At 42.5% G+C, this 20,113-nt stretch overlaps 3 protein-coding genes across 4 annotated transcripts in view; 2 read left to right on the top strand and 1 right to left on the bottom strand.

The window, feature by feature from the left end:
* Window positions 1-194: 194 nt before the first annotated feature.
* mocs3 (molybdenum cofactor synthesis 3) lies at window positions 195-6,330 on the bottom strand. Its single transcript, XM_086274525.1, has 13 exons — window positions 6,131-6,330; window positions 4,909-5,041; window positions 4,744-4,836; window positions 4,301-4,421; window positions 3,102-3,176; window positions 2,808-2,925; window positions 2,622-2,730; window positions 2,476-2,538; window positions 1,868-2,031; window positions 1,642-1,689; window positions 994-1,090; window positions 783-890; window positions 195-400 (listed from the first exon to the last, which is right to left on the bottom strand). The coding sequence occupies exons 1-13, from the start codon at window positions 6,221-6,223 to the stop codon at window positions 243-245; spliced, it is 1,380 nt and encodes a 459-aa protein (XP_086130651.1). The 5' UTR covers window positions 6,224-6,330; the 3' UTR covers window positions 195-242.
* A 1,000-nt stretch (window positions 6,331-7,330) lies between these two features.
* qpct (glutaminyl-peptide cyclotransferase) lies at window positions 7,331-16,329 on the top strand. Of its 2 annotated transcripts, XM_086275133.1 has the most exons (7): window positions 7,336-7,516; window positions 9,548-9,694; window positions 10,023-10,304; window positions 12,279-12,446; window positions 13,040-13,139; window positions 14,919-15,035; window positions 15,128-16,329. In XM_086275133.1, exons 1-7 carry the CDS (start codon window positions 7,385-7,387, stop codon window positions 15,307-15,309), a joined length of 1,128 nt encoding a protein of 375 aa, XP_086131259.1. In that variant the 5' UTR covers window positions 7,336-7,384; the 3' UTR covers window positions 15,310-16,329. The 2 variants fall into 2 exon arrangements, with proteins under 2 accessions (XP_086131260.1, XP_086131259.1); XM_086275134.1 differs by lacking the exon at window positions 15,128-16,329 and having other exon boundaries at window positions 7,331-7,516; window positions 14,505-14,934.
* A 1,721-nt stretch (window positions 16,330-18,050) lies between these two features.
* The window catches only part of LOC147306621 (connector enhancer of kinase suppressor of ras 3-like), a 43,243-nt gene continuing 41,180 nt past the window's right edge, over window positions 18,051-20,113 (top strand). The window contains exon 1 of the mRNA XM_086275589.1: window positions 18,051-18,561. Coding sequence (XP_086131715.1) covers window positions 18,510-18,561 — 52 coding nt within the window. The 5' untranslated portion in view covers window positions 18,051-18,509. The remainder of the gene's footprint in view (window positions 18,562-20,113) is intronic.

Below are 20,113 nucleotides of genomic sequence, written 5' to 3'. Positions count from 1 at the left end.
GGACGTTGTCTATGAATAGATTAACTTTGAAGGGCTAATATGTTATTTAACTAATACTCGGAATATTACAGAACAAATTTCAGGAAATTGTCCAACAGTTCCACTGCATTGTGAGATTTTTCATTTGAGAACATTACAAACAGCCTCTCTCTAATCAGGATGCTCAGTTTAAAGAAAGCCAAGAACAACAGAGAAACAAACAGAAAGCAGCCTTTATTAACAGTAAAAACATAATAAATGCATTAATACTGCGGAAAAGTGCAGTCTATTCCCCTCGCCCAAGCCGTGAGGCCCCCACAGATGTCTTTTACGGTGACACGGTCCACTTCTGATCCACTCATCTTCTCCAGAATCTGCACGGCCTTCTGAGAATCGTTACCCTGCTTGCAGATCACGTAAACTGGAGAGAGAAGTCAAGAGAGACTGGTGGACTCATTACGTTTGATTGGTTGAAACACAACATCAGGTACAAGCAGGTGAATATTTAAAAATCGAGACAGAGTAAAGTCCAGGCTAAATTTATCTCACTGATTAAAGAACGTCACCAAAATAATGTTTTGAATGTTAATTTCTGTAAAGCGGGCCAGCTGCACAGGCTGACTGTACTTGTTTTGGAAAAGGCCTCACATAGCAACCCCATTACAACCTGTTTCTAGCTGTCCAAAATAAGCCTCTGGCCCAGCAGTGTGAGACTACACAGTGGCCTCTGAATATGCACAAGTGACTGTACGTGCCCGTTCATTTCAAACAACACACCCTAAATGGTGTTTTTGCTGTGTTACCTGGCGGCTGGCAGTCACCTGCCATCTGGTGCTTCAGCTGGCTGATTCTCTCCCGGAGTAACTGGAGATGTTCCCTCTTCCTCTCCTCCAGACTTGAGAGTGGAATATCTGGCAGCAATGTAAGGCGAACAGCCACACAGACACGAGGCTCGCACGAAGAGAAAATACACGATTATGGTGCAGCCAGAACGATTTGTGTCTTAAAGGATACTGAGAGAGGAGGCTAAGTGGCATATATCCACCTCCACCAGAGGGCGTACATCCAACAGGAGATGGGGCTCTTCACTGTCCATTATCGATTTATAGTCCTGGAATCACATTAAAACAGCCCTTAATACACTTAAACTACCAGCTGCTACAATTACAGAGGTGCGGCTTCGCTTTTTGGGGAAAGGCGTGGATTTCTACGTAAGCAGGGAAACCAAAATTACTCATGTGCCTGGACTCGTAATTGTAGAGTAATATGAACGTTTTAACAGTTTTTCCTTAATTCACAGGAAGCAAAACTGTTTCTAACTGCAGCCTCTTGCACAATCTCAGCTGCACCCCAATCAATCATGATCCCCATCTCTGTGCTAAATGACTCAGTGGGTTTCAAAGCAGCAGTTCTGCAGAAACATAAACAGATGCAATCCACGCTCCTGCGCTCGGTGCCAAAGAGAACGTGTTATTCTTTCCCATAGAAAATTTACAGGCGCATTTTAAGTCATTTCCCATTTGGGGCTGGGTCAGCACCAAGATGCAATCAGTTTATGAATGCGCATGAAAACTGAGAAAATTGTGAGTAATCATATAATAAACAGCACTAAATACAGGGAGTCACGCAATGACCGAGCGCTCTGCACTATATAATCCCCACCTGCACTGTGATCCTCTGCTCTTTGGACAGCAGGTTTAGTTTGCGGCACTGAAAAGAGAATTTTCAGAGAATTAGGGATAATTATTTGCACTTTTAAAAATGTCACTTTAATATAAATCAAGTTGATTTAGGAAACACGTTTGAAACCTTCAAAAACCAGCATTCCTCCGTAAATGGGCGTGACTGCAGAAAATGAGGAACTCCGTGAGTTTCTCTTATGACCAACCTTGTCTGTGGCAGCAGATCCACAGAAAGCCTCATAGTCCACCAGCCGGGTCACGCTGGGGTTTTCTCCACATACAGCACAGCCGGCCTGCTTTGGCCGCAGCCTGATCGACCTGAACCTGGCATCTTGGGCGTCAAACATCACCAGCTGCTGGCCGCAGGAAGCTGGCACGCCCGGTCAAGGTTACTAACAAGGCTACTTACTTCTGAGAAGCACCGTGTCGCTCGATTCAGAGGTTCAGAGTCTGGCACGTCTCCCACTGGTACATTAAAAGCCATAGCAACATTCGGGGATTTTGCTGGGAATATGGTGCAACACTTTCCCGGCTGACGCATCACGGGAGGTGTTAGCATCAGTACAACAATGCAATACAGAAGGCAGGACGGGGTGCGTCTATTCTCTCCCGTGACTCTCAGTACCAGCACGAGAACATGACAATGGCAAATAAATAGTCAACTCAGAGAATGCAAACAAAAATCTCCCTTCCCCTCCTTATCATTCAGCAGCTCATTGTTAATCAATTCTGGTGACTAAGCAAAAAAGCTCAGATGCAAAGAAGCACAATAACTAAACTATATATAACAAGAAGGTGAAGAAAAAAAGGATACAGCCCTGTCCAGAGGCAATCTTGAGGACTTCCAAAGCTTGGAAGCAGCCCATTATCCCTGGAACTTCAATACAAGCGGGAAATATTATAAAGAACGATCATTTACACCGACTGTGGCCTCTGGGAAGGTGAGGGAACAAGACTCACCCACTCCTAACACTCCTCCATCAGAGCAGTTGGTCACCGTCTCTGGAGGTGGAGGCACTGGATACAGACATCTGTAGCAGGGGCCTCCACGGTAGTTATACACCGTCAACTGCAGACACACAAAAGATACCGCATACTGTACCCACTGCACCGATGAGGAAAACGGGGGTCTGCCTTCTACCTTACCTGCCCTTCCATCCGTAAGGCACTCGCCGACACGAGAGGTTTGCCGCTGAGCACGCAGGCGTCGTTCACCAGATAACGAGTGGGGACGTTGTCTGAGCAATCAGCCACAATGTCATATATGAGGTCAGTGAAGTCAAGGCGTCCTCGCGGTTTATCAGACACGCATTACTTACAGCTTCTTCTGAATTTCTCTTCATGTGCGCTGATAAGTAATCACAGAACGAGACTTGGCAGATAGCAGCTATGTGACATATTCATGATTTTACAAGTAGAGGTCTGTGCAATAGAGGATACTGTTGAATAAGCTGTAAAGCGTTTTCCGGCGAGAGCTGCAGGTGGTAGGGAATGCACTCCACAGTGGAATTTAACCTGCAGAGATAAATGCAGATTCAAGTAATTCCCTATAAAGTCTGTGTCCTGCATAAACAGCACATTTAATACAAACACCTTAACTGTCCTGCAGCAGCACGAGAGCCAAGAAAGCAAAAAAAACGCAACATGCGAGTCCCGACTGTGGCAGCAGACCTGTCGGAAACCTGCTCGTGCTTCCTTCCTTCTCCATCTTTTCCATCTCGACTTCCAACGCAGAGGAAAAACACTGACAAACATTACAGTCGCACGTCATTTGCATCGTGCATGCAAGAAACGATCATTAAAGAGCAATTATTAACAACAAGGCTCAATAAAACTGGGGAACAAGTGCAGCCCAGCATTAAATTGATGTTTCAGTTCTTTGCTAGTCAGCGAACTGACGCCCTCGTGTGGCCGTAGGTTAAAGACGTGTGCGCGAAACCACAGAAGGCCTACTGTGTGGCAAAAAGGCACAAAAACAGCTGTCTCTAAAATAACATGTTTACAAAATATTTGTAGACTGGGGTGAAATACAAAACCAAATATAACCTGTGGTGAGACTGGAAAGCGCCGGTGTGCATTATAACGCAGCCCAATGTTTGCACAAAGCATAAAATACACTAATTATCACAGTTACTGAACATCTACTAATAATATCCAAACAGTAAGGTCTCTGTTTCCAGTTCGGGGCGGGAGGGCATTTTTAGACAGATTAGTAACAGTATACTCAAAAAATCTATCATACTTGAAGTCCTAGATGATTTTGGTATTCTCTACACATCTGCATACCACGAATTATACGCAGTGTACACAGAGAGCAATCTGGGAAGCCGTCGCCTATCGTGTCAGACTGAGCCTGCAGGGCTGACAGCAAATGTCAAAGTAAGATGTCGTTACTGTTGTTGAATGTAGGAACTAAATGAAGAATAAGAGTTTAAACTGTGCTGGGATGAAGGACGGTGGTTTTGTGGCCACTGCACTATGTTTTAGTCCTTCACGCTTACCTGCATGCAACCAAGGCTTCCTTAAAGTGACCAGGACTAAAAAGAGAAATACCCAGTCTCTGGTTTCTTGCATAGATATTAGCAGTTGTTCACATGCAGACACTTGATTGCAGCAATAAAACAGTACCAAGTCTGTACCTCTGAACTGCACTGGCAGCAGAGAGCGCCTTGGCCTGGCCCTGGTTCTCCTCCCCATGAAGCACCTGTCTGTGCAGGTTACTCAGCTCCACTTCATCGTAGTCTAGCAGGCCGAGGCGACCTGGGGAGGCAAGAAAGGCTTTAAAACTCATCAAACACTGATACCAATGAGTATACTCATAAGGTACAAACTTTTAAATTATGCATCCAAAGTTTGCCTGACACCCCACCTGAGAAAACAGGTAGTATAACTCTCTCTTATTTCAATTCACTAAATGTTAAATCTTAAATGTTATACCGTACGTTTTCTTGTCTCTTCAGCTTTAATCGTTTTACTCACCAAAAATTAACTTTTTATGGCTCAACATTATTTTAAGTAAACGCCACTTTTAATGAGCTGATTACTTTGGTGGTGATGTCCTCTAATCAACAAGCGTACCTACCAACACCTGCTGCTGCAAGATACTGCGCCAGGGGGCAGCCCAGTCCTCCACAGCCCACAATCAGCACGGATGTCTTGGACAGATTCAGCTGACCTGCAGATAATCAGTCCTCACTTGGTACAATGCTCTGAACATCAGACGAGTGTAATCTGCAGCCATCCGTACCTTGCACACCAAGCTCGGGCAGGAGGAGCTGTCGACTGTACCGCATGATGTCCTCGTTGGTGAGAGCCGCTTTGCCTGTGAGCGGAGTAAGGGGCGTCACTCTCTGATGTAGCTCCACCGATGCAGCTCGGCTCTGATGTCACACCAAATACATTTGCATAGTTTTTATTCACCAAAGTCTTCCACAGTTTCCCTCTAAAATCAATCCAGATGTGTTTTTTAAGGATTTGAAGTATTTTGTGTTTTTCGATAAACTCTGATGTACAAATGTATCGCTGCACTCAGATTACAGCTGCACCATGTGACCACTCTCATTGAATTTTTACTTTGATTTTTCCTTATGTTAAAGAGCCAGTACTCAGACATGTTTTATGCATTTATATTAAATTACAGATCCTGGTTCACTTGAACATTTCACTCTTTTTCATGACAGCTTTCCAGCTATTCATGTTCAAAAGATTTCAGTCTATGAAAAAAGGTCAGAAAGTGAGTTGGATGAGTCTTTAAAAAAATCCAGGAAAGTATTTGATCCATGAAGCTGGAATGTCAAAGAAATCATGTCCAAACTTTGGATCATCTGGGCGAACAGAAAATGTTCTTAAAAAATGGATGATTTTGGATTGAATGATATTAACTCAAAACATGTGAAAACAGGAGGAAATAAAAAGGTTTGACCAGCAAAGGTCAAAGATTAAATGTTAGAAAGAGATAATAATTAATAACAGGCAGGCTAAAGTAAAGCACAAATAGGTGACATATTTAGAAGATAAGATAAACGATCAATAAACATGGTTAGATGGAGAAAACAAATTGTAGGCTCACATAAATGAATATATTAGGGATTTTTTTATTTAAAATAAGGTTTAAAAACGTCAGGTAATAATATAATAATTAGACGCCTACAATGGGGAATCTTATTTTATAAGAATTAATGCAAACTTTTCATCTTAAACTCTGAGATTGTAAGGATCAGGTGAATATGAACTCTTGTCTCAATGATGCATTTAATATTAATTATGCAGCTGGTTGCTGTGGCGACACCTTGTGATAGCCGGATAAACTCTGAGGTGTTGGAGTAACATAACGTCCTTCCCCGATATCGTCACTAAACTAAGCTCCCATTATGCTCACGTTATAACTGCACCGTTAATGCCACACAAGAAATCAGGCACATACACACACCGAAACACACCGATACACAGACGTGAATTCACTTTCGCACCTTTTCCAGTTGCGCCAGTTTGTTCTTCAGAGCTGCGATCTCCTCCTCTTTCTCCCGCAGCTGCGCCTTCAGGCCGCACACCTCCTGCGCCATGGTGCAAAGAAAAAAACCCTACGGTTAGAAAAATGAAGCTCTAAAGCAGGAGACTCCTCTCAGACATGTTGACATGCCAAACACACGGTGCAGGCTTCCGGGTTGGTCACGTGGTAAAGACACCACGTGGTAGATGACGTCTGGAGCGCCGGTCAGAAAAAATATCAAAAAGTAGCTAAATAATAGAACATTTTAATTAGATTAAGAAATAATAATACTAATATAATATAAACAGGAAATTCGTCAAATATTTTTGTGTTTATTTGTTTTTGCCAGGGCGTATTCTTAAAAACATTATAGGTGAAAAATTATGCATTTATTTAATTAAAATAAATAGAAACCTATTGGGGAGGGGGGGAGCCTAAGGATCTGTTAATGCAGTGAGTGCCAATTTACCGTCATGGTTTGGGTTCACGTGTCCTCTCGAAAGCGAAGGAAAAATAAAATGTAAAGTTGCTATGAGAGCTCACTATGCTAATCCTACACACCCCTGTACCAGTGTGCGGTGACAAGTGGCTGATAACTCATTTCCTATATGTCCCTGAACATACCGGGTTTTCACTGGGGTGCTATTGGGGGGGGGGGTTATAGAGGGGCTCATAGGAACCCAGGAAATCCTATCTACAAGAGAGAAAACCCAAACACAAGCACGTGAGTTTAACGATTTTAATGCGCACAGAGCTCGTGACTCCATAAACACAGATCAGGAGTTGCACTGGAACAATGCAGCTGCATCTCTAAATGGCAATGCTTTCATAATCCCATCAAAAAACAGAGAGCAACAAAATAATGCATTAAAAAAGATGAAAACTAAAACATCATTTAAGCATCATAAATATACTTCATTGTTATGTGTTTACGATAAATTGTGTGCATAAAACAATAAGGAGGGTGCACCAGAGTAAAGCTCCCGTTCACGTGGCTGGGCTTTACGCTGTGACCTGCAGCTTATGAACATACAGAATGTGCGGTTTGCTGCTCAAAATGAGCACCTATCAAATGACTCTGGGGTCACTGTGTCAGGCACCCATGCGGTTCCTGGGAGTGGAAAAAACACACACACACACACACACACACACACAGACGGTGACGCGCTGCGGTTTAGAGTCCTCCCTCCTGCTCTTCACATGATCTGAAAGCTTTCACAGAGGAGAGACAGGAATGTGCAAAGGAGCGACTACATCAGTGGCTGATCGAAGCCACGCTGCCTCCACAATGTCTTTATTTCACACTGTGGCTGTCTGCGTGACCCTCATCCACTACACCAACGGAATCCCATGGACAGAAGAAAAGGTAAATATATTCAAAGGATCTGCTCGCGTTCTGGGCCTGAATGCACCGTGGTACTGCTTCACAGTCATGTGTTTAAACGCTGAGAGAAATCTGCTCCAAATATGAATCCATTAAAATAAGAACTTACCACGTGCTGTGTTTACTCTGACCATCAGTAACCTGCTTTCAACACGAGCATGACTGCTTACTGTCATTATTTCCTGTCTTTGTGATGCTTTTATCATTTAAAAGCATCTGTGCTGAATGATTTGATCGTTTTGGGACTAATAATTAACCATGTAGAAAAAAAATAATAGTAATTTTAGCATGTTAATGTCTTTATATTGTGATTATATTGTTTGTGGTTACCTGCACCGTTACTGCTGTTACATTACTCCATAAGAGAAAAAGAGAGGCTCTCAAGTAATCGGATACATCTTTATAATTAAGTGAAATATGTGTTCATGACGTTAGAACAATCCCCTGCGCTTTTAACACTGTTGTGTAATTCTCCTGAGGTACACCAGGGTATCCCTGGACATAAATCTTCTTCATCTATATTCTTCTTCTCCTCTCCCCTGTGCTTGGTTGCTATGGCAGCACAGCCATCATCATTGATCCTCCAATTGTGGGTCTTGGTATTTATAGACCTTAAGTGGACCCCCTTTTAACCCTCTATGAGCTCAGTGAGCCCCAGCTCTTTGAAGGGCTGTATTCAGTCTGTGTGACCACATAATTATAGTTTTCCCTCTGCAAACACAGGCCTGCTGTATGAGTCAGCCACTATGGGCTTAAGACGTACTGGGAGCAGGTTTTGTAAGTGAATATTTGTGCCTCCGCTGAAATAAACAGACCTGGGGAACGTATCTTCTGTTGTTGTCTGCAAAGAAGAGCAAATGTTGTTGTTGGTTCTGCAGATGTAGCAGTGCCGAAGCAAAGAGTCAGTTAATCTGTCAGTTTGTTGCTTCGGCCATTTATTCCAACTCCAACAAACATAACATAAATATAAATGACTAATTCATTAAGTGAATAATGACCACATCAACTGATAATAACCTTAATATTATTCCTTTAAGCTCTGAATCTATATAAATATTTTATAACCTTGGAGTGCTGCTCGTTTCCACCACATTCCCAATTAAGTACTAGCTGAGGGCCTAATAGAAAAAATGGAGCCGCACACAGACGTGGGCTTTGATTGGTCTCTGATATTTACTCTCAGCTGTTTCCCCCCGATTCCCTGTTTGTTACCAGGACAACAGTGTTTCTCAGCAGGTGAACTTTGTGACCAAATGAAACAGGACTGATTGGAAGATCAATGCGGTTTTTTAGGCCACGACTGTGAATCAGCAGTCATTGAACTGACTCTTATAGTTTGCACAAAACAGCAAACTGGCATTTTACTAAAGAAGAGTAATTCCATGTTAACAACTATGCTTGTCTTTGCCTCCTGTCTATTCATTAGATGCTTGCTTTTTTAAAGGAGCCACTCTGTAAACTTGTGTCTCTTCTCAAAGCTCTAATTAGCTCTTGTGTCCCGACAGGCTTTTTTCACAGCTTATTAAGGACACTGTCTTTTATTTAACAGCTTTACCATATGATCAAGTTACTCATAGCTCATATTTCCTTTATTTTTTCTGTTAAAAAAGCTACATTTATTCTTTCCTCCCCCAAAGTTCCTGCATATATGAAACATCCAAATTCCCCATGTTTGTAATCTTAGCGCTCTTTCCTGTCACATGACAGGATGAACGTATCATTATGACACAACAGCAGTCTATGCGTCATCCGCACAGTTACTTAACTTGAATCCATCACAGGCTTCTCTGCTACTATTAAACAGCTGCTGAGGAAAAAAGTGGACCATTGCACACGCTGTGTGAAAACAGATGTTTATGAATTGCTTGTTGTGTTCTATGCTCTGCAGTGATGAACAAAAACAAGCCGTAGGACTGCTGAGCAATACTTTTTTGTTGTTTTTCTGACAACCACTTATTTTAAGTATCAGTTGAATCCATTCATTTTATCTCTTGCTTCTTTGGTCCTGTCCAGTTGTACCACACAGCTGTCACGCTAACACAGGATGAGATGCGCGCTGCCCTGTCGCACACTGATGTAGAGCAAATGTGGCAGAGGGACCTGAGACCACTGCTCGTTACCAGGTATCCAGGGTCTGCTGGCAGCCAGGCTGTGCAGGACGTAAGTTGATCTGATACCAGATCTGTGTCTTTAACTAGAGGAACAGTCATCTTTACTATCATCATGTGTTATCATGCACACGTCTGGATGGCAGGAAAAATGTAAAAATAATGTTATATTTCCTCCAAAAAACCACAATGTTTTACACCTGGGAGGACACTTTCCACATTTGTAGTAAATGCAATTCCACTGGTAATAATAAAATGCTGTTTAATTCTGCAAAACAGGAATCAGGTCAGTATATTCAGTGGTTTAGCTAAGTAGTAAGGAGATGATAAGATGAAGGAGAGGCTAAATTACATAAAAACCTTTGCGTGTGTGTCCGCAGCACATCAAAACAACCCTCGGTTCGCTCGGAGCACAGTGGGACGTTACAGAGGACAAGTTTGTGTCACAAACACCATATGGACCTCTGCCCTTCACCAGCCTAATTGCCACCCTGAACCCATCAGCCAAACGCCGCCTGGTCCTAGCCTGTCACTACGACTCCAAGTACTACCCACCACAATGGCACGGAAGAGAGTTCCAAGGAGCCACGGATTCTGCCGTTCCCTGTGCCATGATGTTGGAGCTGGCAAGAGCCCTGGATCTGGATCTGAAAGCTCACAAGGTATAATTCTAAGTCATGATTTACAGCTGCAGGGCACAGTAAGCTAAAATGGTACATTATACATTATTAGTAACAGGCGTTTCATTGAAACCCAAGCCTTTTGGTGCTAGTCTGTAATGTGTTTGGTGTTTTAGAGGTTGTGATCAGCACTGACTTGACTGTGGTCATGAATCACGATGAACAACACAACATCACACAACAACAACACAAATGAAAGCTGAAAGGAAACCTGGCCAGAGGTAAAACACCAAGAGCATTCAATTTTCCTACCTGCAGCACTTTGATATAATATATTTTTATCTTAAACACCCAGGCTCTGTAGTTATTAGGAAAAGATTTCGCACCACTGTGAAAAACAATTTAAACTACGTCCTCATATAGGAATTAAGAGACAAGTGCTCAGGCGCTGCTAATCAGTCACACTTGATTGGCTGATCATCATCAGCGTGAGCGACTCAGGTGTGCATTAACACAATGCCAGGAATGAATGACATCAGCGATGAGCTTTGAGAAGCAACTGTTGCTGCTCATCAATCTGGGAAGGGTTACAAGGTCATTTCCAAACAGTTGGAAGTCCATCATTCTCCAGAGAGAAACATCAGTGACAAGCGGAAAACATTCAAAACAGCTGCCGGTCCTCCCAGCAGGGAGCATCCCACCGAATTCAAACCGAGGTCAGACCGTGTAATGGCCAGAGAGACCCCAGAGCTTTATCTCAGACTCTACAGGCCTCAGTTATCATGTAAAATGTTAAGGTTCAACCAAAACTAGGGCATACATCAGGACAATGATCCCAAGAACAGCAGCAAATCTATAACAGAATGGCTGAAAACAATCAAGGTTGTGCAACGGCAGAGTCAAAGTCCAGAACTCAGCCTGACTGAAATGCTCCGGTGGGACCATCGGTGAGTTGTGCATAAATGTCCACAGACTTCATGTTATTGCCGCCACAGGTGGTGCTATAACCTGTTTCACAGGACTTGACGTAGCTGCCCATCATTGTGTGGTAATACAGCTCCCACCAGTACACCAGTGCATTTTAAACACCAGTTAGGATCTCTTGCAAAAAGGAAAATACGAGAGTTTGGCTCTATGTTTTACACTATGTTTTACACTTATTAAGATCAATTCACTGCTCGTATTGATCCTTACATGATGGAAATATAAGAATTTGCCCAGTGCCGTCTGCTAAGAGCTTTCACAGAGTCAGGGAATAAGAGGATGCAGACGTTTTTCACAGCAGAGATATGACACGTTGAGTTAACCAGCATTGATGAAGGCTGTAATCCATTTAGGTGAGACCAGAGCTATTGGTACTGCTCCAGCACTGCTGGCTTTCTATGCCTGATGTCAAAAAGGCATTTAAATGTTGCTCAAATGTAGCCTACACATTTCAAACACTAAATATTTTTTATATTCATTTGTGAACCTGCAGGCGTCCACACTACAACTCAAGATCGGGATAAGAGCAACATTTCAAGTTACATTCTGGATGTTTTAAATTAATTAGTACATACACGTTTTAATTGTTCTGCTCAGTATTAATGCATTAGAAAAGAAAAAAAACATTAGCATTCATGCAGCTAGCTCCTCTGCCCTTTTCCTGTTCCACAGCTGAGCTCAGCCTCCTGTCTGCTGGGCGGACAGTGACATCGTCTGTGACAGAGAGATCAGCCAGGGGACGTGTTTTCCACACTCAACTGTCTGTCACAGAGGTCACGGTGGAAATAGGAAGCACACTGAATTCAAATGCATTCTGTGGACGAGAGGACACATAATCAATATGAGAGCTGATAAATCGTGTGTTTAAAAAATCTGTTCTAGAAAAGAGCAATGAAGCAAAAGAATAAAATGAATATTTCCCTTGAAAAACATTTTTCTTAGTTTTCTGTCAAGTACTATGAAACAACACTAGATGGCAGCAAAACTCTTGGATAAAAAGTAATTCTACTGGTTTTTGTTTTTACTGTTTAGAGCTTAAATTCCAACCTGACCCTGCAGTTACTCTTCTTTGATGGGGAGGAGGCTCTTTTTCAGTGGACCGCCACAGACTCCCTGTATGGCTCTCGCCACCTTGCCCAGAAGATGGAGGCCACCGCGCATCCTCCAGGAGCCGCAGACACCAACCAACTGCACGGCATTGTAAACATCACTTCTCCTAATTCTTCTCTGTCCAAATCACGGAGGATTAGGATAATCACTTAAGCACACTCAAGATCATCCTTTTGTTAGCCAACATCAATTTCAGTACAATCTGCTTAGCCCTGATCTCCTCTTACACACTCGAACAACTGAAGTGCATTTCTTAAATAGTTTTGTATTTGAAAGAATTACACAGCCACTTATTTCATCACCAGGGAGGCTCGGAGGGCTTTATATGGAGCAGAAGTTATTACACGCTCTATAAAAGTATGATGTCACTGTACCCGGTATATATGTCCGTATCCACGCTATAAAGAGATAACTGTTATCCAAAAACTGGGGAGATAAAGTTTCCCAACATTGCTGGTGTGTGAGCGTGTGTGTGCATGCGTGTAGACAGACAGAAAGACAGATTGGTGTGTTTTATGTACAGCACCGTGGAGCACGTGATGTAATCACCTCAAAGCAGCACCGCTGAGGTGTGATTATTATGGGAATGAGCTGCTTAACGGGGAATTACCGCCGGGGTGTGTAGACAGAGTTTCTCATGAGAGATGGGCATCATTCATCCCGTCCTGTCTCTGCTCCTCCAGGATCTGTTTGTGTTGTTGGATTTGATCGGCGCTCCCAGTCCTCGCTTTGGCAACCAGTTTCCAAGCACAACAGCCTGGCTCTCCAGACTTCAGCACATCGGTGAATAATCATTCACTAATGCTTTATGTATAATATGCTGTCTTTGGTGCAGCGAGGTTGAGTGATCACCAAACATTAGCAGCTACATGAGTCTTGTTAGTCATCACCATATAGAAGCTATTCACCTTTGTAACACATTATCCTTTAATTGCAACATTTCAATGAGATTATGAATAAATTAATGTGATAACAGTCATGGGTTTGTGGCTTAAAGGGTTGTTAATGGAAACTAGTTAACCTGCATGGATCCTGTTACGGTCCTGGGCCTGGTGACCCAGTGTTTAGATTTAGAGCTTTCCGGGGTTTAGTCTTTTGTGTTTCTAGCTTCCAAAGTTCTTTGTGATTACAAGTTCGTAGGTTTTGTTTCTTTGCCTTCCACGTCTATAGTTTAGGTTTTGTTCTGTCTCCATGTTTACTCATCTGTCTTCCCTGTCAGCTGTGTCTCCTTAAGTCGTGTCTGTGTGTGTTATATGCTCAGTTTCTAGTCTCTAGTTTTCCGTCGCTATGCCTGCCCTGTGTTCCACGTTTAGTTACTCTTGTCTCCATGTTTCATGTCTGATTCCCCTTGTCAGTCATGTCTCCTTGTCACAGTGAAGATCTCATGTTTCCTGTTTTATTTTGATAGTTTCTTGTTCTGTGTTCAGTGTATTCAGTTTTGCTTCCTCCCCGTTCGTTGTGTCTGACTAGTCCCAGCCGTGTTTCCCTCCTGTTTCCCTCATTACTCCCGTGTGTATTTAAGCCCTGTGTTTTCTTCTGTCTTTGTCATGTCATAAATCCTTTTTTCTGCGTGTTGCCGCTGTGCTCCTAGTAAATTCCTAGTTCTCTGGTTTCCAGTTCCTTGTTTTTGGGATGGTTTCTGTAAATGTGTAGAATTATTTCCAGCAATAAAGCTGCCGTTTTCAGTTAACTTCCCGTGTTGTAAATCCTGTGTTTGGGTCCTACATCCTGCCACCACCCAGCCGTACCTTGACAGATACAGCCATGTTGATTGGTGCAGGGAGAGAGGAGTTAGAGACAAAGTTAGAGAGACAAGGCTGAGATGGTTTGGGCATGTGCAGAGGAGAGATAAAAGACAAAGGTTGCTAAATATGGAGCAGGAGGAAAAGAGGAAGACCTGAGAGGAGGTATCGAAGGAGGAGATGCAGAGGGTTGGTGTGATAGGTTGGTGTGATAAGCATATAGTTAGGGCTGGACCAGGTGACCCTGAATCCTCCCTTAGTTATGCTGCAATAGACATAGGCTGCCGGGGGATTCCTATGATGCATTGAGTTTTTCCTTTCCAGTCACCTTTCTCACTCACTATGTATTAACAGACCTCTCTGCATTGAATCATATCTGTTATTAACCTCTGTCTCTCTTCCACAGCATGTCTTTTATCCTGTCTTCCTTCTCTCACCCCAACCGGTCGCAGCAGATGGCCGCCCCTCCCTGAGCCTGGTTCTGCCGGAGGTTTCTTCCTGTTAAAAGGGAGTTTTTCCTTCCCACTGTTGCCAAAGTGCTTGCTCATAGGGGGTCATATGATTGTTGGGTTTTTCTCTGTATCTATGAAGCGCCTTGAGGCGACTTATGTTGTGATTTGGCGCTATATAAATAAAATTGAATTGAATTGAATTGAATTGAGGAGGAAACAGAGGCAGATGAGTAGCTGAAAGAAGAAAATACAGCAAATTGTTTGTTTATTTATTTATTTATTTATTTTTACTATTAATAATTAACATGTGAGGTGTTTTCACTAACCTTTGAACTTTTTATTTTCTGCTCTGCCTTTTCTAAACTTAGAAAAGCGTCTTCACTCCATGAGCCAGCTGGTGGACCATCCTAACAGCGTGCAGTATTTCTGGCCAAATCACCACGTGGGCCATGTGCTGGATGACCATATACCTTTCCTAAACAGAGGTATGACCCTCAAGCAACACAACAACTAAATCAGCAGTTGCCCTTACTGTGTTGTTCTCTTTGGTGATCCTCATAATGTGCCTCTCTGCCAGGTGTTCGGGTCCTTCACCTTATCCCCTCCCCCTTTCCGTCTGTGTGGCACACGTTTGATGACAACGAGCAAAACCTGGACCGTTCCACTATTGAGAACCTCAATAAGATCCTGCAGGTTTTTGTTTTGGAGTACCTCAGCGCCAGACCCACCGTTCCTTCAAATCCACAGAATGCCCCCTAAAGCTCCCTGTAAACCCTTCATCCTTTGATGTCTCACTGTAGTAAAGATCCTCAGCTGCCACTTTAAAGACACAGAGCATTCACTGCATTAACCTCTATTTATATACTGAGACGCATATGTACTGCTTAACTTAATGACTGAGATAAAAGGGTTAAATTGTGTGCATCAGACGAGTGCTTGTTGTAGAGAACATTTTCCATAGATGATCTTTAGAAATATTGATCTAACCTGCATTTTTATTTTGAAAGTCTGAAAGTTGTATGCGTGTAAAATGAAAGATGAGGCTCATCAGAGAGACTAAGGCTTCATAGCTTCTTCATTTCAAGCCCCCAGCAACAATCCGAGCACAAAGGACCATCAGTGTGTTTCTGCAACACTGCTCTCTTTGTATCAGTCAAAGGCCTTCCTTATACCGCGAGGATTCATCTCAGCGCCAACACTAACATCGAGGATCTTTACCACGCCTCAAAAAGTCGAAATAAGAGCAGCGCTGTGTTAAAAACAGTTTTCATTTTACACACTTTCTCAGTAACAATGAAGTAAATGAAGCCGCTAAGATCTAAATTGGAGATAATTTCATTATGGATTGCTTTTGGAATGCCCTCAAACACTTGCTTATAGTCATTTGATGACATTCAGAATCCCCAGTCGGGCATGCTGTGTGAGAAATATAGTCAGACCACCCACACAGCTGCTACCAAACATATTGAGTATATGGCGACACACATGCCACACTGTGCGAAATTTCCCCTCCTATATTAAACCTGTTCGGTGTTTAGAGAACAAACCTGTCAGTAGCAGGAAGTGTGGTTAATTTGTACTAAAACAACATCTTTAGCCTTTTATATCCTCTCATCTTAGGTGAAGTGGATGACTTCCTGTGCTGGTGTTTCATGTGCCTGTCTTTGTTTATATGACGTTATTAGCTTGGTTTTAATGTAAATGCCAGAATAATATACTCTGCCAAAACTGGACTTCCTGTATTTGGAGACTGAAATAAATGTTGATTCAGAAAACAAAGGAGAGAGTTGGTTTTTTGCAGGATTTTTAATCATTTGACAACTTTGTGTTTAAGCAGATCCAGACTACTGTACGTACTGCAGCTCCTCCTCTAAAGCATTTCTGTATTTCTGACCTGCAACAAGGAAAATTTGACTCTCCTTCCAGTCCAACATCTTTTCAAATCACTTTTTTGATTCCTCGGCTTCACCAGTCTTTCCCCTAATCCTATCAAGAGGCCATTCCCCAAATTCCACACCATCTAAATCCTCTTCAGTCCGGACCACTCGCATGTAACCACTCGAGGAGGTTTTTGTTTGCTGGAGGCAGAAATATTTATGATGCAGAGGTGATGAAGAGGTTTAGTTATATGTGAACCAAAGAGAGGGGTTGGATTCAAACTATATTTTGGAAAGCAGCACGTCTGAACAAAGAACAGAAGACCAGGCAAATCGAGAGTTGTATAACAGTGTATTGTGGCATCCAGTTTATGTGTGACAGCAAATTGATGAATGCCCCAGTTTAATAACAGCAGAGCTTTAATCTGAGCTGATTAGAGAGCAGAGTGTGCAGCTGCACGATAGTGGATTGATGGGTAGGGCCCGAACTCTTTCTAGGTGTGTTTGAAACGGTTAGAAAACAAAGAAGCGAGCAGTGCTGTTTTCTTTGTAAGGTCGCTCGCTGGAGTTTGACTGAGAGGTTTTATAAATTTCTAAAAAAAAAAAAAATCACAAAAGGGTTACACAACTTCACAACAAAGAAGCAACACTGTACTGCAGCCACCACGATGCTGCACCTTTTTTCCCACGAAAGGTCAAATTTTATATATCCCCTGGCTCATACTTTTAAACATACACATTCCCCATAACGTGACCTTTACGCTTTCTGTGCTGTTGTGCAGTGTCCACCTGTTGCAGCACTGTAAACCCACTGAACCAGCTGCTTTGTCCAATCCCAGTCTGCATCATGTTACCTATTATATGTCCCAGTTCTGTCATGCAAGAAAAAAAATCACAAATAAAGATTTTTAAAGGAAGACCTTCAGCATAGTCCTGATAATATTTTTCTGCATTTAAATTCCCCTTTTAAAAAGTCATTTTCTGCTCTTAAAATAATTTTTGAGAGAAAAAGAACAATATCGCAAGTAACTGATTCCCTCATCAGACCCAACGTAGCCTGCACTTCATTTTCTCTGCACTGCACAAGTGTGTCCATTCTAAATGAGCTAATGGGGAATATTAATTTATATTATTGCGTGTGCATAAAGAGATGCGTGCAGAGTGTACGCTGCAAAGAAGCAAGACACCAGCAGAGAGCAGTGCCGAGTCATGTTCAGGTTCCAGGAAAGCACAAGCAAAGCTCTGCTGCTCCTGTTTGTCTCACGATGTTGTATTTTGACGACTGCTCATTCAAATATAAGAGAACAAATTCAGCTAGTGTCACATTAGGTCAATAGCTTAATCATATCTATGAGGCCTTTCAAGTGCTCAACACAAACGGAGGAAAATGTTCTATTTTAATTATGATTGTTCACATTGTTCTGTATTTTCCTTTTTCTCCTGAAGCAACACAACACAAACCGGTCAGCACTGTTTCACGCCTCCACTTTCAAATGAGGGCGGCGAACACACGGAAACCTGCGTTCAGGTACTCTCCGTAAATTCATATCACCACTCGGGCGTTCTGGTGGTTTTTGGTTAGAAAATTGTAAAATTGGTTTATTACAAGAAAGAAAGAAAGAAAGAAAGAAAGAAAGAAAGAAAGAAAGAAAGAAAGAAAGAAAAACATGATGCAATGGTAACGAAATTCATATCTCGGTATTAGTTTTTGATACGTAAGCACTATTATGAAGGCATCTGCACTATGTGAAAATATAAACTGTGATATTTGTTAAGTGTATCAGTGTTTTATTAATCACCGGGGCTCACTGGGCATTTAAGGAATAATTGTGATTTTTCCGAGTATTCCCGGCAGTACGTGAATGCAGCATCAATCCCAACCCGAGCGGTGAGGACCTGAGAGGGATTTCAGTCCAGCCTCCCGGTCGAGTGTGCGCACAGTTGTTCATTTGGTGAACACAAACAGACGCTGAGAGCGAAGCTGGAGCGAAGAATGTGACAGAAAACAGTTCTCCGAGTTCTTCATCAGCGCCGCCACATTTCGGCTCATTTCTCTTTCTCTGATTTTATTCTGAGCACACCATGGAGCCGATAACCAAGTGGACGCCAAAGCAAGTTGTCGACTGGATGAGAGGTAAGTGAGGCACTTTGAAAAGATTAGATTTTAGTCTGGAAAAAAAAATCTCATTGACTTCATTAAAAGAGAAGCTGTTCAAAGGCTTCTGTGCCCCAGCGCAGAGTCGCTCCTCGGTTATCTGCTCTTAGTTTCGTAGAAACTGCGTGACAGCATACCTTCACTGAGGCGCATAACAATGGGACTACATTTCTTTGACTCTCACTTACACAAGAAGGACAAAGAAATGACACTTGGCTGTGTAAGCAGTCCCCTGACATGCCAGTCGTACTACTGATAACACTTGATAATGAGATTTATTTTGTCACTGTGCTAACAAAGGAAATGTATTTGATTGGCTCTTAAATACACTGACTGTCCTAAGTTTGGTGTCACAAATCCCGAAGTCAGAAACAAACAGTATCCAAGTGTCTCTCATTATATTTGCTGCTGCTTTTTTATTTGTTTAAAGAAAGTGATATTGATGTGTAACAGTCACTGTACTCTGGACTTTTGGAGCTTTAAAATCTCTAAAGAAAGTCCGAATAATTTGTCTGTAAGTTTGCACTGATCTTTTTTTCTCCATTAAAAAATAAATTCTATTTCTAATTTTCTGAGAGGAATGAGAGGTATGCTAGTGGCATAAATATTCTCTGAACCAGACTTTAGTCACAGCATAGGTATGCATGGCGTGCGGCGCAAGAAGCTACGTAGTGGATGGAGTAGTTGCAGAGATGCCAAACTCAGAAACTGAAGTTTGTGGTCATCAGTCAGGAAAAAGAAGCGCAGGCTCTTCGTGATGGGATCAAAGCGTCTGTCTTTGTTCTGAAGGACATTTGGAAACTTTTTTCATATACTGATTTGTAAGTTTAAGCTAACTTCTGTATTTTTATGGAAGTGTAACAGTTAGTAGGCGGTGGTGTATTAACTGCTGAATGAGGCGTGCCTGCTAGTGCGCATCGATAGTTGGGGGTTAAAGGGGATTGTCAGGGGTTAGTTTCCATGTGTGCTGTGAAAAGAGCCTGACCGGGCATTTGTGGATGGAGGATTAGTTGTGTATGGGCCCCACTACTGTCAGTGACCTGAAAATCTGACTCAGCAGTTGTCTCTGTAGGTCCCAGCTACTGGATTTGCAGACTCCTGCAAACACATCAGAAGGGAAGAACTGAGTGAAATGCACTGACGCGCTCAGGGAAGTGCTCCCTGCTGAAGCTGGTGCATGAAAAACGGTTGATGAAGTTTTGTTTTTATACTTGAGAGGCTTCCAGGGTCACTGCTCTGGCTTTGCTGAATCACATTTGCACAGAGGTGCTGTCGTCGGTGTAGACAACAATAACTTTGCAAGCAGGTGGATCTGCATTTAAGCAGTCAGAGCTGCAAAAAAATGAAGCGTTGTGATATTGCACTTCTTCCTTTGGTCATTTAAACCTCTCCCTGGGTTGGCTGTGCTCATGCGCCAACATTTTCTTTGTTAAAGAAAAGCAAAGAGCCTTTTTAAAGGAGGGCCAAAAGCCACCACCAGTTTTCACAGAGAAGAAAAGGCCTCTTTCGGTCCTCAGTGACCGCTGCACCG

The sequence above is a fragment of the Aulonocara sp. 'chitande type north' Nkhata Bay genome, linkage group LG19, assembly GCF_057382095.1.
Source record: "Aulonocara sp. 'chitande type north' Nkhata Bay isolate Kocher_YH1m ecotype deep benthic linkage group LG19, A_spYH_male_GT1.1, whole genome shotgun sequence".
NCBI lineage: Eukaryota > Metazoa > Chordata > Actinopteri > Cichliformes > Cichlidae > Aulonocara > Aulonocara sp. 'chitande type north' Nkhata Bay.
Note: the sequence above shows the minus strand (reverse complement) of the source record. Positions and strands in the feature narration are given on the sequence as shown.

What these genes read in the sequence shown, in the direction of transcription:
- mocs3 (XM_086274525.1), bottom strand. Translation starts at nt 6,223, where the DNA reads ATGGCGCAGGAGGTGTGCGGCCTGAAGGCGCAGCTGCGGGAGAAAGAG. An exon ending in TCTTGCAGCAGCAGGTGTTG is followed by an intron (nt 4,422 to 4,743) that starts GTAGGTACGCTT and finishes TTGCCTCCCCAG; the next exon opens with GTCGCCTCGGCCTGCTAGAC. An exon ending in GCTGCCAGTGCAGTTCAGAG is followed by an intron (nt 3,177 to 4,300) that starts GTACAGACTTGG and finishes TTATCTCTGCAG; the next exon opens with GTTAAATTCCACTGTGGAGT.
- qpct (XM_086275133.1), top strand. Translation starts at nt 7,385, where the DNA reads ATGTGCAAAGGAGCGACTACATCAGTGGCTGATCGAAGCCACGCTGCC. An exon ending in TGGATCTGAAAGCTCACAAG is followed by an intron (nt 10,305 to 12,278) that starts GTATAATTCTAA and finishes TTTACTGTTTAG; the next exon opens with AGCTTAAATTCCAACCTGAC. An exon ending in CTCCAGACTTCAGCACATCG is followed by an intron (nt 13,140 to 14,918) that starts GTGAATAATCAT and finishes TTCTAAACTTAG; the next exon opens with AAAAGCGTCTTCACTCCATG.